Source organism: Phyllobates terribilis, unplaced genomic scaffold (genome assembly GCF_046119375.1).
Source record: "Phyllobates terribilis strain yellow unplaced genomic scaffold, ASM4611937v1 Scaffold_4__5_contigs__length_816908805, whole genome shotgun sequence".
NCBI classification, from domain to species: Eukaryota; Metazoa; Chordata; class Amphibia; order Anura; family Dendrobatidae; genus Phyllobates; species Phyllobates terribilis.
In genome coordinates, this window is record NW_027362764.1 from 659,203,831 (window position 1) to 659,220,787 (window position 16,957).

Here is a 16,957-nt window from a genome sequence, read left to right on the forward strand (position 1 = left end):
GCTGCCTCGGGCCTCCTCTTGGTAAACTTGGCGCCAGTTTCCCTGACCCTATGTGGTGCCTTCCTAGCGGGTGTAGCGAGGGGCTGCGCCACATAAAATGTCACAGCCTCCTGTTTCTAGCTGAGGGTCGTTTCCTGCCTCCACTAGTTTCGGGGACCGGTCTCCCCCTTTGGCCTGACCCCTCCACGCAGGTGGATTCGGGCGTGCGGTGGCGACTCGCCCATCCGCACCCCTGAGATCCCTTCGTTCCTCGTTCCTGGAGCCTTCTCCGCTCCTCTTCCTTCCTTCTCCCTCTTCCAGGCCTGGGCCTCTGTTACTAGGCCCGCCTCCGGAGCAGAGCTCATGCAGAGCCCCTGCTCCCTGCCACTTCTGCTCAGACTTCTCTGCACTGAACTAAGATGGTGCCCACCTTTTATACTCCCTTCTCAATGCACCCAGGAATTGCTTCCTCCCTGCTCCTGCACTACAGGGTTCCCCTTCCTCAGTGTTCCCTCCCCCCACTCCAGCCAGGGACAGGGACTGTCGTGCCCATCTCAGGGGCATATTGGTCGCCCTGCCCCACGGCAATGTGGTGTAATGCATGCAGGTGTCGGGTCCTGATCCACACTACATCCTTACCTGAGAGTGAGATATCACACCTCTGGGTGAGGTGCAATACCTCTGTAGCAACCGAGCCCTCAGGGTGCTACAGTTCCATTTATCTTCAGCCTAGGTGACGTATTGCGATACAGGGCCGTGATTTTGGCTATAAAAGGGTCCCCTAGACCCCTACCCCAAGCTTTTTAAGAGAATCATATATGGCGTGCCAGGAGACTCTATGGAATGCTTTCTCAGCATCCAACGAGAGTATCTAATTACAAATTTTTAACTGCATCTAGCCCAGGAAATACTTTGTGCCTAGTAGCAGGGTCTGCTAGTCAGCGGATTATCCCGGCTGTTAAGCAAGCTACACCACCTGTAGTTTGGACACTTCATTTTTTCAAAGGAAATGCTTCGGGACCACGGGATACTCAGTGAAGAGCATCAGGAGGCACCCCAAGGCATAGGGGCTGGGACTGGCACTAGGATGCCTTGCGGTGGACAGCCGAGCTCGATCCTTATAAAAGCTTTTTAACTGCAGCAGCTTTAGTGGACGCTACTGGAGCTGGAATTACGCGGCTGCTGGCATGAGACTTGCCCTCCAATAGATCCTTGTAAATGGATTTAAAGTGTATTTATTCAAATTAGAGAGACAATTTAAATTAAAAAGCTTAGAGCTGCCTCCACCACAGGGGGGCTCGCTCGACCCACCAGCGGACAGGCACCAGTATTGGGAGAGGGGGCTGGCCGTCAGGGTTCACCGCGGCTCTGGCACAAACCCGGCGACACGGAGGTGGCACGGGCAGGAGCGGACTGAGCGTGTCGGCTTCTCACTTTTTGGATTTTAGAAGGGCATGACATGCCTATATCTGTGTCTCCCCCTCCTTTTACTCCTCCACCTCTTTTCTTTTCGCATGACTATATGTACTTGTCACTTTTCCATGTGTTAGTTGTGTCTTCTGAGCAGTTTGTCAGCTTTTGGACACCTTTGAAGGTGTTTTCTATGTGTTTCTATGTGTTTTTGTTTGCCTGCCATTGGTTTTAACGGTGTTCGAAGGTGTTCGACGAACAGTTCGACGAACAGTTCGGCGAACACACGGGTGTTCGACGAACCGAACCGAACTCGAACACTACGGGGGTAGCTCAACACTAGTCCAGACACACAATAGAAAAGGCAGACCAATAGTGTTACATTAGAAAAGTCCAGCAAATTTTTTTTTCCCAAAAAAAGGGTAAAAAATTCATTACACGTTGATAAAGTTACATTAGCGTAAGATTATTTGGAGCAGGTTGGTCCATCAGAATTTGTGCATTAGCAGCAGGATAGGGTTCTGCTATCAGCTGAACATTACATTTTAGCCTTGCTAGAAGTTTGTCCTAAAATAGATTTCTCATGAAATGCAAATGTGTAAAATAGAAAAATCAGGTTACAGCTAAATATCACATTTAGGAATATTTTTACAGCCAAGTACATTCTTGCTTGGAGGAGATCAGCATTCAATTGAGAACTGCAGCCCTTACATATCAGCACTAGGTGGGAGAGTCATCATCCGGACCCCACCATTTGAATCGAAAACTTTCTGAAAGTGCAGTTACACTTTAATCCCTTTACAGTGCAGGATGTCCATGCAGGTGTATCAGGTGGGTTCAGACAGCAACCACCTAAATAGCAGCTACCAGAGCTGAGCTCTGATCGATACTGTTTAACCATTTATACGCTGCGCTCTATAGCGGACAACAGTATTTAAGGCTAGTCGCATATGACCATAGATCCTCTCATCCGAGGGAATTGGGCCGATTATGCTAATGAAACTCCGATCAAACTCTGATCAGAAGAGTGTGATCACAGTGTGCTTCAATTCGCTAGCATGAGAGAATCAGTGCAGCCGGTAAGGAGAAGATGGAGAACAACATTTCTCCATCTTCTCCATTGTGTCAGTGCGTGGAAATCATACTGCACTCAGAAGTCATCCATGTGCAGTCCGATGATTTCCACGCACTCATTGACTTGCATGGCCGAGTGCAATCTGATAATCAGATCCAACTCGGGCATGCTGCGATTTTTTTCTCCGGACCGCCTCTGAAAAAAATCAGACATGTGCACAACCCCACAGAATAACCTTGGTCAGAGTGCAATCTGATGTTTTTTCAGATTCCAATTCAAAAACAAAGAAATTAAAAAATAAATTAGTTAAAAACATATTTGGTGTCGCCACATCCACAACAGTCTCAGCTATGAAAATATAAAATGAAAACCATTTTACTAAAAAAAAAATTAAAAAGCCAGAATTATTGCTTTTTAATCACCTTAGCACCTTTAAAAATATAATAAAAAGCAATCAAAACATCATGTATCCCCCACAATGGTATCAATCAAAATCAGTGCTGGTCACACAAAGGAAACAGGCCCTTGTATAGGTCCATTGACAAAAAATAAATAAAAATGTTACAGATCTCAGAAAATCACAACATAAACCAACGTTCGGAATCCCCACAATTGCACTGAACTGACGAATCATGATGTTGGGTCATTTTTGCTGCACAATGAAAGCCGTAAAAACAACCCCCCAAAAAAACAACGGTGGTATTGTGTTGCTTCCACCATGTTTCCTGTTTTTCAGTACATTGTATGGTAAAGCGAACGGTGTCATTCCAAACCATAAACTCTTAACGCAAAAAATAAGCCCTTGTGTGGCTATTTTGATGCAAAGTCATGGCTCTTGGGAGAAGGGGAAGAAATAATGAAAAATGGCCCAGTCATGAAGGGTTAAAGGATGACTGCAGTCTGTACATAATATGGTGCTATGCCTAGTGTAGGGCATGAGAGGGCAGTGCACATCACAGAACACTCTAATGGGGGGCTCATTTTGATCTTACGCTGTCCCCTACTCTTCTACTAAGTACATGGCTATTTGGGTTTTTTTGCATGAAAGAATAAAGTCATGTTGAATTGTGACAAATTAATGTCCATCCTTTCTCTAAATCATTTTCTTCTGTCGTTTTCCCGGAAATAAAGAGACACAAGCTTTTGTCCTCAACCTTTTGCTAACGCATTTATAAATTTAAAATAGGTTATTGTGCAATCAAGAGCATCTTGTCCATTTAGTTACCTCTTCTACGGAAAGAAGAAAATCAAGTTGTATCTTCATGCACAATCAGATTACCAATGGCCTATATATTTATGTAGGGGCTGATAGCAATCAACGGCTTAGCGACCGTATATTTCAAGATGCATTTGCACCCAGTTGTCCAGTGATAGTGTCCTCATCCTGGAAATAATTTAGTTGCAAATTGAGTGGAAGATGGTGAAAATTGAAAGTTAAAATTAGAAATACTCATAATAAACAGAAAAAAAAAAAAAGGTCAGATGATGCCGCTCTGTGATGAGATTGGAATGGCTGGTAAATGAGGTTCTGTATTCGTCGTAAGATGTATGTGACATGCCTATCCAATGCTCTTGTAATATCCAGCCTAGCAGAAGAGATTATCTGGCAAATTGACGCTGGAAAGAATTTTCTGATGGACAGGAAAATTAGAATTGAGACCTTCTCTTTGATGTATGCAAGTTGTAGCCACATTATACTGCCGGCTCCAGGATCCCATTAAACTCACTGTTCAGATGATAATATTGAAATTAACTATAGTCAAGCTGCAAAATAGCACAATAAAATGTTTGCAGTCTTAAGAGATCAGATAATCACAATGCGAGCGTTTACAGCCCCACAGGCTGATAGTATTCAACGGGAAAAGAGAGATGGAGATAAAATTTTATTCCTCTACATAGGTAAGTGCGTCGTTATTAAGAGGATATTTCCCCCGTTTGCAGGACGGCTTTGTGGGGCTTTGCTAAAACAACAAAACTTTTATTGTTTTGCAACATTTGACAGGAAAAGAATTAAAGTAGCAGATGAGGAAATGCTGAGGAGAAGCTCTTTTTTTTTGAGGGAATCTAGAAATTCCATCTGAAATGCTGTTATTGATTAATCTTTCAAGGCAACCTAGGGTTATCCAAACAATGGAGAGGAGTACATTTTTAAACCTGTTTATTGAGTCTACTAACGGTTACTAGACATAAAAAGTGACTTCCAACATATTCCCGGTAACGGGCTGAAATTCCATGACATAACCACGCAAACAAAACTACTAATATTTCAGAAATTTTTAGCTTTACGTTGGTTCACAGAGGTAATCAAATGTTTTCCAGTATCCTATAAGCTAAATGGACCTATACTACCACCTAGAAGATTGACTCCATTCTCATCAAAATTGGCGCCTTCACAACTTGAGTAATCCTTCACTGTCATGTGCATATTGACATGTAGTTTAGTCCATCTGCTCATCACAAAACCATCTCCAAGATTTTTCTCATCCTTCCATTGTATTCTGGAAGTCACTACACTACACTACACTAACCGGGCACTAACTGCCCCAACTCTGAAAACTTCAAAGGCAAAGTAAAAACGTACCACTTCAGAAAAGCCTACACAACCTCTAAAAACCCTGCTGCCACCGAACTGCCATATGAGCTACTTTTACCCATATCTACTGCCTTCTTTCTATTTTCTTGTAGTGCATAAGCTCCCACAGACAGGATCCGCTTTCCTTCTGTACTGTCCTATCACTCACATATAAGCAGCTTTTACCTTCACCTACCACCTCCTTCCCTTGTAAAGTGGAAGCCCATGTGGTAGGATCCTCTTTCCATCTATACTAGTCTGTCACCCATTTATAAGCAGCTTTTATCTTCACCTACCACCCCTTTACCCTTGTTCATTGTAAGCCTTTTTGAGCAGGATACTCTCACTCTGTACCGGTCTGTAAACCCTTTTAGGAAGGATCCTCTCTCCCTCTATACAAATGTGCCACTTATACATGAGCAGATTCTACGCTCATCTTCCACCTCTTTCCCTTGTAAAGTCTAATCCCCTCTGGACAGCTTCCTCTCTCCCCATGTACTGTTCTGTTACTTATATATTAGCAGCCTTTCCCTTCACCTACTGCCTTCTTCCCTTACACACTGTAAGTCCTTGTGGGCAGGATCCTCTCTCCCTCTGTACCAGTCTATCACTCATATATGAGCAGATTACACCCTCACTTACCATCTTCTTCCCTTGTGCCCTGTAAGCTCCTGTGGACAGGATCCTCTCTCCCTCTGTACCAGTCTGTTACTTATAAATAAGAAGCTTTTACCTTCACCTACCACCTCCTACACTTGTGGGCAGGATCCTCTTTCCCTCTGTACCGGTCGCTCACTCATTTAGTCACTTTTATTGTACTTGTTTTCTGCAATATGTATCATATTTCTGTTATGTATTATTATACACATGTACTATAAACCCATTTGCATCTTTTTATATGTGCAGAACCCTGAAAAATAATATATTATAATTTAATATTTTCTGTATTCTAATCTGTTCTAGGTTCCAGGACTCAAACTCCGGATAAGGATCAGGTCTTGAATTTTACAGCAGCAAAGCGACAACTAGCGCAAAGTAAAGAAGAGGATGGTGCAAATAAGAGAACGAGAACTGCAGATGAGAATAGCATTTGTCAAGAACAGGTAGAGATTTGAACAAAATAATAATATTTTGATTAGTAAGAAAGAATTTTTGCAGCTATTTTTTCAATTTTATTTATTTTCCTTTTTTTTTAGTGCTATCAGTGTCCCTACTGCAACTACAGCAGCAAGGACCCGAATCGTATCCAGATGCACATCCTCTCCCAGCATTCGGTGCAACCCGTAATATCCTGTCCCCTTTGCCAAGATGTTCTCAGCAACAAAATGCATCTACAGTTGCATTTGACTCATTTGCATAGTGTGTCTCCGGACTGTGTGGAAAAACTACTCATGACAGTAAGTGGCTTTTTATATAAATTTTACTTTAAATGTTCTATGATTGATTGCTATTATTACCGCCATGGCTGCTGTTTTTAAAACAACCGGAGCGGATACGATAGTTCCATTTTCAAGCCGATTCTATTGACTTATAATACAGTAGGATCTCTCGAGGTTCTAGTGTTCTTTGACAGGAAGAATAATGATGCAGACTACAATATTCTTGCAGCCAAACACAATGGAACCGCAACGGAATGGAGGGCAGCGCCCATGTTAACAAAGACCTATTTGGTTGATAAAGAAATACAATTCCTATGGGACATTGATATTGATCCATAATTTTAGGGTGAGGGTGAATGAGCATATCAACAGTGCTTATCTAATTAGAAACAAGCCAGGCTATGATTTGTAATGCTTAGAATAATTTCTACTACTGTAGCTTTTTGCTCATCAGAGTCTATTGTTTTCTTTAGATTTCTATGCCAGAGGTCATGATACCAAACAGTATGCTGTTGCCACAAGCTGCATCTGAGAAGTCAGAACCTGAGATGCCACCATCTGTCACCCCTGAGTTGTCAGGAAAGTTGACAGGTGAGTGAAATTGTAATTTATAAGCTACATGTTACTAGTATGTAGTACAATAAAAGAAAAAATGAAATGAAAGCTATAACACCATTCCACTTTACAACATTTAAAGGGATTCAGGACTTTTTGACTTTCTAATATATGTTTGCTCGATTTTATTATTCCCCTATTCACATAGTTCAGTGATACGACTAGTCCATAGTAACACATTTAGATACTAACGCTTCAACACAACCTCAACACAAATGCATGCTCAACTTTGTGGTATAACTATGGCAGGAAATCAAAGTATCAAAAATCATCATTTGGCCTCTGACCAAATACTTATTCTGTGATTCTGGATCAGATCCAACAAAACAACTTTTGACATATCATAGTGACTGTCAAAAATTTTGATTAGTGGGGGTTCAGGTGCTGAGACCCCCACTTTTAGTTAAAACAAAGAGGTACAAATGGTCTGTTGGGTGCTGTGCATCTTCATTTTTATGTCCTCAGAGAGCAGACCTTCTTGAAACGATAGGATCAGATTAACTAAATTTAGGTGGATTTGCCCTTTAAATATTTTATTTTGCTTCATAAAGTCATAGTTCATGATTTCATTAAAAAATATGAAAGTGAAGCAGAAAATATTTACATTTTGGGGGAGAAGAAACTAAACTAAGATAAAATATTAAATTATTTAGCTATAAACATTATGAACAGCAAAAAGATTAATTACACTGCTCAAAAAAATAAAGTGAACACTCAAATAACACATCCTAGATCTGAATGAATGAAATATTCTCATTGAATACTTTGTTCTGTACAAAGTTGAATGTGCTGTCAACAAAATCACACAAAAATCATCAATGGAAATCAAATTTATTAACCAATGGAGGCCTGTATTTGGAGTCTCCCTCAAAATTAAAGTGGAAAAGCACACTACAGGCTGATCCAACTTTGATGTAATGTCCTTAAAACAAGTCAAAATGAGGCTCAGTATTGAGTGTGGCCTCCACGTGCCTGTATGACCTCCCTACAACGCCTGGGCATGCTCCTGATGAGGTTGTGGATGGTCTCCTGAGGGATCTTTTCCCTGACCTGGACTAAAGCATCCGCCAACTCCTGGACAGTCTGTGGTGCAACGTGACGTTGGTGGATGGAGCGAGACATGATGTCCCAGATGTGCTCAATCGGATTCAGGTCTGGGGAACGGGCGGGCCAGTCCATAGCTTCAATGCTTTCATCTTGCAGGAACCGCTGATACAATCCAGCCACATGAGGTCTGGATTGTCCTGCATTAGGAGGAACCCAGGGCCAACCACACCAGCATATGGTCTCACAAGGGGTCTGAGGATCTCATCTTTGTACCTAATGGCAGTCAGGCTACCTCTGGCGAGCACATGGAGGGCTGTGCGGCCCTCCAAAGAAATGCCACCCCACACCATTACTGACCCACTGCCAAACCGGTCATGCTGAAGGATGTTGCAGGCAGCAGATCGCTCTCCACGGTGTCTCCAGATTCTGTCACGTCTGTCACATGTGCTCAGTGTGAACCTGCTTTCATCTGTGAAGAGCACAGGGCACCAGTGGCAACTTTGCCAATCTTGGTGTTCTGTGGCAAATGCCAAGTGTCTTGCAGGGTGTTGGGCTGTGAGTACAACCCCCATCTGTGGACATCGGGCCCTCATACCACCCTCATGGAGTCGGTTTCTAACCGTTTTTGCAGACACATGTACATTTGCGGCCTGCTGGAGGTAATTTTGCAGGGCTCTGGCAGTGCTCCTCCTGTTCATCCTTGCACAAAGGCGGAGGTAGCAGTCCTGCTGCTGGGTTGTTGCCCTCCTATGGCCCCCTCCACGTCTCCCGGTGTACTGGCCTGTCTCCTGGTAGTGCCTCCAGCCTCTGGACACTATGCTGTCAGACAGCAAACCTTCTTGCCACAGCTCGTATTGATGTGCCATCCTGGATGAGCAGCACTACCTGAGCAACTTCTGTGGGTTGTAGAGTCCGTCTTATGCTACCACGAGTGTGAAAGCACAACCAACATTCAAAATTGACCAAAACATCATTCAGAAAGCATTGGTACTGAGATGTGGTCTGTGGTCCATTTATTGTCTATTCCATTTGCACAACAGCATGTGAAATTGATTGTCAATCAGTGTTGCTTCGTAAGTGGACAGTTTGATTTCACAGAAGTTTGATTTACTTGGAGTTATATTCTGTTGTTTAAGTGTTCCCTTTATTTTTTTGAGCAGTGTATTTTTACAGACAGTCGGTCTCCAGACGTCTTCTAACGATACCGGTGGTATCATTTTTCCCTATTCTAATAGCTAACATAACATAGCTCATAAGAGCTTGTACAGCAGATTTTGCCTCTTAATTTTATTGTATTACATGCTTGTTCTTAGTTGCTGATCACATGAAAAAGAAATCCTGTAACACAAATAAAGCTTTAATGCACATACAAATGAGAGCAAATACAGTAGTGCTAATTTTATTCTTTTTTATTTTTCCTCTGCCTCAAATAGGTGACAGTTCGACTGAAGAAAAGAACATCCAAAGTGGAGATGATATAAAAGCTGGAATTGAAATTAAAACAGAGGAGCAAAATCTGTCCAAAGATTCGCTAGATACCACAGAATGGAACAAAAGTATCAGCAAAGATGCAAAACCGTGTGACTCACTAACAGAACAAATGAATGATCCGCAAAAAAGACAGCAGCTCTCGGTTTCTGACCGACATGTTTATAAATACCGTTGTACCCATTGTAGTTTGGCTTTTAAGACTATGCAGAAGCTTCAGATACATTCCCAGTATCATGCTATTAGGGCTGCTACCATGTGCAGTCTTTGCCAACGCAGTTTCCGTACATTCCTGGCTTTAAAAAAACATTTGGAAACGGGCCACCCTGAGCTTAATGAGACTGAACTTCAGCAGCTGTGTGCAACCCTACCTGTAAATGGGGAGCTCTGGGCTGAGAATGAAAGTATAGCCCTAGATGAACACTCCCTAGAGCAGGAAAATGAGCGAGAATATGATATGGACCATGAGGGGAAAGCAAGCCCAGTTGGGAGTGACAGTAGCTCCATTCCAGATGACTTGGGCTCTGAACCAAAGCGGACTTTGCCTTTTAGAAAAGGGCCAAATTTTACTATGGAAAAATTTTTAGATCCATCACGACCATATAAGTGTACAGTATGTAAAGAGTCCTTCACACAAAAGAACATTCTTTTGGTCCATTATAATTCAGTGTCTCATTTGCATAAGCTTAAAAAAGTTTTACAAGAAGCATCAAGTCCAGTTCCTCAAGAGACCAACAACAGCACTGACAATAAACCATATAAGTGCAGCATTTGTAATGTTGCCTACAGCCAAAGTTCTACATTGGAAATCCATATGAGATCTGTACTTCACCAAACTAAGGCAAGGGCTGCCAAGCTAGAACCCAATAGTAACAATACCAGTGGGAGTAATATACCAGGGAATGTTAGCAGCCCAAACCAAGGGATGCTAGATTCTATGAGTTTGCCAGCTGTTAACAGCAAAGAAACCCACATAGATGCCAAAGAAACAAACAAAAAGCAAGTTCCCGAGGTTATTTCTACCCAACCTCCACATCACCCACCCCAGTCACCAGCACAGCTTCAAATGCAACTGCAGCACGAATTGCAACAACAAGCTGCTTTCTTTCAACCACAGTTCTTAAACCCAGCATTTCTTCCTCACTTTCCCATGACTCCTGAAGCTCTTCTTCAGTTTCAACAGCCTCAGTTTCTTTTTCCTTTTTACATACCTGGCACAGAATTTAGCCTAAATCCAGATTTGGGACTACCTTCTTCTGCTGCATTTGGGATGCCTGGCATGACCGGGTCACTTCTTGAAGATTTAAAGCTGCAAATACAAACACAACATCAAGTTGGGCAAACTCAGCTACAACTTCTCCAGCAGCAAGCCCAGCAGCAAGCCCAACAGTATCAAGTACAGTCACAACATCAATCACAGAAACAGCATCATCACAACAGGATACTCAAACAGGAACAAAGTGTGGCAAATGTTGAAAGTCAACTAATAAAAGATACATCATGTTATAAGGATTCTGAAGACATGCTTGAAAAAAAAGAGAAACCAAAGCAAGAAGTTACAAATGATAATGACACTCCCAAAGACAAAGATGGCAAGAAGCAGAAGCCTTCAGATTCTACTATTCCACCACCACGTATAGCTTCTGGTGCTAGGGGAAATGCAGCAAAAGCTCTTCTTGAAAATTTTGGATTTGAGCTGATAATTCAATACAATGAAAACAGGCAGAAAGTTCAAAAGAAGCATAAACTAGGGGATAATGAAAATCATGAGAAATTAGAGTGTGGGGAATGTAGTAAGTTATTTTCAAATATTCTAATCTTAAAGAGTCACCAAGAACATGTTCATGGACAGTTTTTCCCATATGGGGAATTAGAAAAGTTTGCCCGTCAATACAGAGAAGCATATGATAAGCTTTATCCAATTGCACCATCTTCTCCAGAAACTCCTCCACCTCCACCACCTCCACCACCGCCTCCTCCATCTGTACCACCTACACAACCCCCACCAGCTCTTACTCCTACAGTTCCGGTAAAAATTCCAAGTTCAACACCAACTCCATTGCAAGCTCCACCTCCAACACCTCCTCCTCCGCCACCTCCACCACCACCTCCTCCGCCACCACCTCCTGCTCCACCTCAAGTCCAACTTCCAGTCTCCTTAGACCTTCCTCTCTTCCCTCCAATTATGATGCAATCTGTCCAGCATCCAGCTTTACCACCACAACTTGCACTACAACTCTCACCTATGGATGCTTTGTCAGCAGATCTAGCACAAATGTGTCAGCAACAGTTGGGTTTAGATCCAAATTTCTTGCGTCATTCCCAATTTAAACGCCCACGTACAAGAATTACAGATGACCAACTGAAAATACTACGTGCCTACTTTGACATTAACAATTCTCCAAATGAGGATCAGATACAGGAGATGGCAGAGAAATCAGGGCTTTCCTTGAAGGTTATTAAACATTGGTTTCGTAACACTTTATTTAAGGAGCGTCAAAGAAATAAAGATTCACCATACAATTTCAGTAATCCCCCTATAACAGTTCTTGATGATATAAGAATTGAGCCGCAATTACCATCCATAGATATTCACAGGTCGGATTCATCTTTCAGCAAGAGATCTTCAAGAACTAGGTTTACTGACTACCAACTTAGAGTTTTACAGGACTTTTTTGACACTAATGCATACCCAAAAGATGATGAGATTGAACAACTTTCAACAGTTCTCAATTTAGTCACCCGTGTCATTGTTGTTTGGTTCCAAAACGCGCGTCAGAAAGCAAGAAAAACTTATGAGAATCAAGCAGAAACTAAAGACAGTGAAAAGAGAGAACTAACTAATGAGCGGTACATTCGTACTAGTAACATGCAGTATCAATGTAAGAAATGTAATGTTGTGTTCCCTAGAATATTTGACTTAATTACTCATCAGAAAAAGCTTTGTTATAAAGATGAAGATGATGATATTCTCGATGAGAGTCAAAATGAAGATTCTTTGGATGCTACAGATCAAATAATGCCAAAGACATACTATACTATTAGTCAGGCTGAAACATCTAAAGCTTCAACAGTAACCACAGTAAGCTCTGGATCTGGTTCAAGCACCCCCTTAATTCCATCACCCAGACCAGAGTTTGGTAAAACTTCACCAAAACCTGATGTACAGCCAGAGAAACCAAAGCAAATTGATGCTATTGCTAGCTCATTAGCCTCTAAATTAATACAGTCTATTTCAGCTTCAACATCATCTGATACACAGCCTACAGTAACTGTTACACATCAAAGACAGCAAATTGCAAGACCTTCATCAGCATCCCAAACCACTCCTGTTCCATCTAGTCCATTACCCATATCTATGACTTCACTGCAGAACAGCCTACCTCCTCAGTTGCTACAATACCAATGTGATCAGTGCACAATTGCTTTTCCAACACTCGAGTTGTGGCAAGAGCACCAACACATGCATTTTTTAGCTGCCCAAAACCAGTTTCTCCATTCACAATTTTTAGAAAGGCCAATAGATATGCCATACATGATTTTTGACCCAAACAACCCTCTTATGGCAGGACAATTACTTGGAGGTTCCATGCCACACTTGACCCCACAACATGGTGCGCCACATGGAGCCACACCAGTTTCTACATCTTTGAAGAGAAAGTTAGATGACAAAGATGATAATAACTGCAGTGAGAAGGAGGGAGGCAATAGTGGTGAGGACCAACATCGGGATAAGCGATTAAGAACTACAATTACTCCTGAGCAACTAGAAATACTATATGAGAAGTATTTACTAGATTCCAATCCAACAAGAAAGATGCTTGATCATATTGCCAGAGAAGTGGGCCTGAAAAAAAGAGTGGTGCAAGTCTGGTTTCAAAATACAAGAGCCAGAGAAAGAAAGGGTCAATTTCGGGCTGTAGGACCTGCACAGTCCCATAAAAGATGTCCTTTTTGCCGTGCACTATTTAAAGCAAAGTCAGCCTTAGAAAGTCATATAAGATCTCGGCACTGGAATGAAGGAAAGCAAGCTGGTTATAGTTTGCCACCAAGTCCTCTGAATGCAATGGATGATTGTGGTGAAAGCCCAAACAAATATATGTTTTTTGATTACCCCCAACTTCCAAAGAATGACCAACTAAGTGAAAATGATTTACCTTCTACTGTTTCTACACCTGTTAGCAAAAATGCTGAGCTGTCTCCAAAGAATCTTTTAAGCCCATCATCTTTTAGGGCAGAATGCAGTGAAGACATTGAAAACTTAAATGCTCCACCTGCAGAAAGATTTGATCAAAGCAAAAATGACTTTGATGAAACATCATCAATTAACACAGCCATTAGTGATGCTACAACAGGAGATGAGGGAAACAATGATGGGGAAAGCACCACTGGTAGTACTAAAGATGTAAAAACTCCCAAAGAGCCAAAAATGCACATATATGACAGTTTGCCAAAAACAGGAACTGCTTCCATTGCAGACAGCTGTGATGAGAGTTTTTTCTTCTCTTTATCAAATACATCACATAATAATATGGACAGAGAAAGTGATCATGACCAAAGCGTATATATGACTGATGAATTTGAGGACAATGCAGACCGTAGTGAAACATCGAGTATAGCAGATCCAGATCCCAGCTCGCCAAATTCATTTGGTAGTAACAATCCATTTAAAACCAAAAATAGTGATCGACCATGCCATAAAAGATTTAGAACTCAAATGAGTAATGTTCAACTTAAGCTTCTTAAGGCTTGCTTTTGTGATTATCGGACTCCAACAATGCAAGAATGTGAAATGTTGGGCAATGAGATTGGTCTTCCCAAACGTGTTGTTCAAGTTTGGTTTCAAAATGCACGGGCAAAAGAAAAGAAATTCAAAATAAACATAGGAAAGCCATTCATGATCAACAAAACTGGGCCAGATGGAACAAGACTAGAATGCTCTCTTTGTGGAGTGAAATATTCAGCACGACTGTCCATTAGAGATCATATATTTTCAAAGCAACACATTACCAAGGTGAGGGAAACTGTAGGAAGTCAGCTTGATCGTGAGAAGGATTACTTGGCTCCTACAACTGTGAGGCAACTGATGGCACAACATGAACTGGATCGTATAAAAAAGGCCTCTGATGTTTTGGGTTTATCTGTTCAGCCGTTGAGTATAATGGAGAACAATTCTCTTCATGGTCACAATCTAACAACATCTTACCAAGGGCTACCTGGCCTTCCTCCAGTTCTTCTTCCTGGGATGAACAGCCCATCACCATTGCCTGGGTTTACACAGAGTTCAAATGGTAATTGCATATCATAGATTTCATTTAAAGGAGTTGATCAGTTTTGGAATTTTTTTTTTTTTTTTTACTTAAATGCATGTATGTGGGGTTAAAATAATTTTACAACTTGGGCTAGAAATTTTTTAACTAAAATAATTTTGAATGAATATATATATATAATTTTTTAAAACATTTCTCTTTCAACATATTAACTGCTGTGATACTACAATTTCCCTCGGGATCAATAAAGTGTATCGCATCATACTACTTTAAGTCACATTTTAGCTGCTAAAGATGATAAAATTGTTACATAAAAATTAACAACTATATTTTTCTTGATTTCAGCTCTGACATCTCCTGGTGCAGGCATGTTTGGGTTCCCTACTTCAGCTACTCCATCTCCTGCCCTATCTCTCAGTAGTGCTCCCACCAAATCTTTGCTGCAGACTCCTCCTCCACCTCATCCTCCTCCACAACCACCGCAACCATCCCCATCATCCTCTTTGTCAGGACAGCAGACAGAACAGCAAAACAAAGATCTGGATAAAAGCAAGCGCCAAAAATTCAAAAGAGTAAAGGAAGAATTAGAAACTGCAAAATCTGAAATGAAACAGGCTAAAAAAGAGGAAAAAATCTCATCTGCTCTTTCCATGCTGGGAAAAACAGGAGAAATGCCCATGGATCCTGCTCAGCTGCAAGCACTTCAAAATGCTGTTTCAAATGATCCAGCTTCATTTATAGGTGGACAGTTCTTGCCATATTTTATTCCTGGTTTTGCTTCATATTTTACACCGCAGCTCCATGGAACAGTGCAAGGAGGGTATCTCCCTCCAATCTGTGGGATGGAGAGCCTCTTTCCATATGGTCCAGCAGTGCCTCAAGCTATTGCTGGATTGTCTCCTGGTGCACTGTTACAACAGTACCAACAGTATCAGCAAAACCTCCAGGATTCATTACAAAAACAACAAAAGCAACAGCAACAGCAAGAACAAAAGCCACCCCAAGTCAACTCACCAAATGTAGAAAGTGAACAGCAGCAGCCACAGCAAAAAGCAAACGAAAAGTCCGAAAAGAAGGAAGAAAAATGTCCTGCCACGGAAAGCACAAAAGAACAACCCCAGACACATCCAAAAAATGCAGACTTATCAGACAATGTCATTGTTCCATTTGTCAAGCATGAGTTTATATGCAGAAAGTGCCAGATGATGTTTACTGATGAAGAGGCAGCAGTAAACCATCAAAAGTCCTTCTGTTACTTCGGTCAGGCCTTGCTTGACCCACAAGAAACAGTGCTTCGAGTTTCAGTCAACAAACATCAGTGTCTTTCCTGTGATGTGGCTATTAGTGGAAGTGAAGCACTTAGCCAACACCTCCAGTCAAGCTTGCACAAAGAGAAAACAATCAAACAAGCAATGAGAAATGCCAAAGAGCATGTTAGATTATTACCTCACTCAGTCTGCTCCCCTAGTCCTAACACCACATCTACCTCGCAGTCTGCAGCTTCTCCTAATAACACCTATTCTCATCTTTCTCGCTTCTCCATGAAGTCCTGGCCTAATATTCTTTTTCAAGCATCTGCCAGGAAAGCTGCTTCTTCCCCTTCTTCTTCTCCTTCCCTCTCCTTGCCTTCAACGGTTACCTCAAGTTTGTGCAGCACCTCAGGGGTTCAAACCTCACTACCCACAGAAAGTTGTTCAGATGAGTCTGACAGTGAGCTGAGCCAGAAGCTGGAAGACTTAGATAACCCTCTGGAAGTCAAAGCTAAGCCTGCTTCTGGCCTAGATGGTAATTTCAATAGCATCAGAGTGGATATGTTCAGTGTGTAGGAGTGAAGACAGGATCCCTTGCTTAAAAAACAAGACTTTTAAAATTGCAGTTCCAAAGCTTCTCTAACCCAAAAATTACAGTACCAAATGATTGACTCAGGATTGTTTTCCCATATTGATATGCTGGCAATATAGGACGGTATAGTATGGACAGAACTGTTGCAGATGGTTGAATGCGCTTGTAATATATGCTTAAAGTATGGATAAAGGAAAAAAAATCCTCCAAGTTCTTTTGGAACTTGTTTCAAGCCAAAAACTCTCCAAAAGCAAATTGCACCTCAGCTGGATTGAATTCC

General features: G+C 41.7%; 1 protein-coding gene across 5 annotated transcripts in view; it reads left to right on the forward strand.

Moving 5' to 3' along the window:
* The window catches only part of ZFHX4 (zinc finger homeobox 4), a 201,688-nt gene that overhangs the window by 182,912 nt on the left and 1,819 nt on the right, over positions 1–16,957 (forward strand). For all 5 annotated transcript variants that reach the window (XM_073679470.1, XM_073679468.1, XM_073679467.1 and 2 more), the window contains 5 exons: positions 6,000–6,139; positions 6,233–6,433; positions 6,889–7,006; positions 9,511–14,856; positions 15,181–16,957. The exon at positions 15,181–16,957 is cut by the window's right edge and continues 1,819 nt beyond it. In XM_073679470.1, the coding sequence (XP_073535571.1) occupies positions 6,000–6,139; positions 6,233–6,433; positions 6,889–7,006; positions 9,511–14,856; positions 15,181–16,661 (7,286 nt within the window). In that variant the 3' untranslated portion in view covers positions 16,662–16,957. The remainder of the gene's footprint in view (positions 1–5,999; positions 6,140–6,232; positions 6,434–6,888; positions 7,007–9,510; positions 14,857–15,180) is intronic.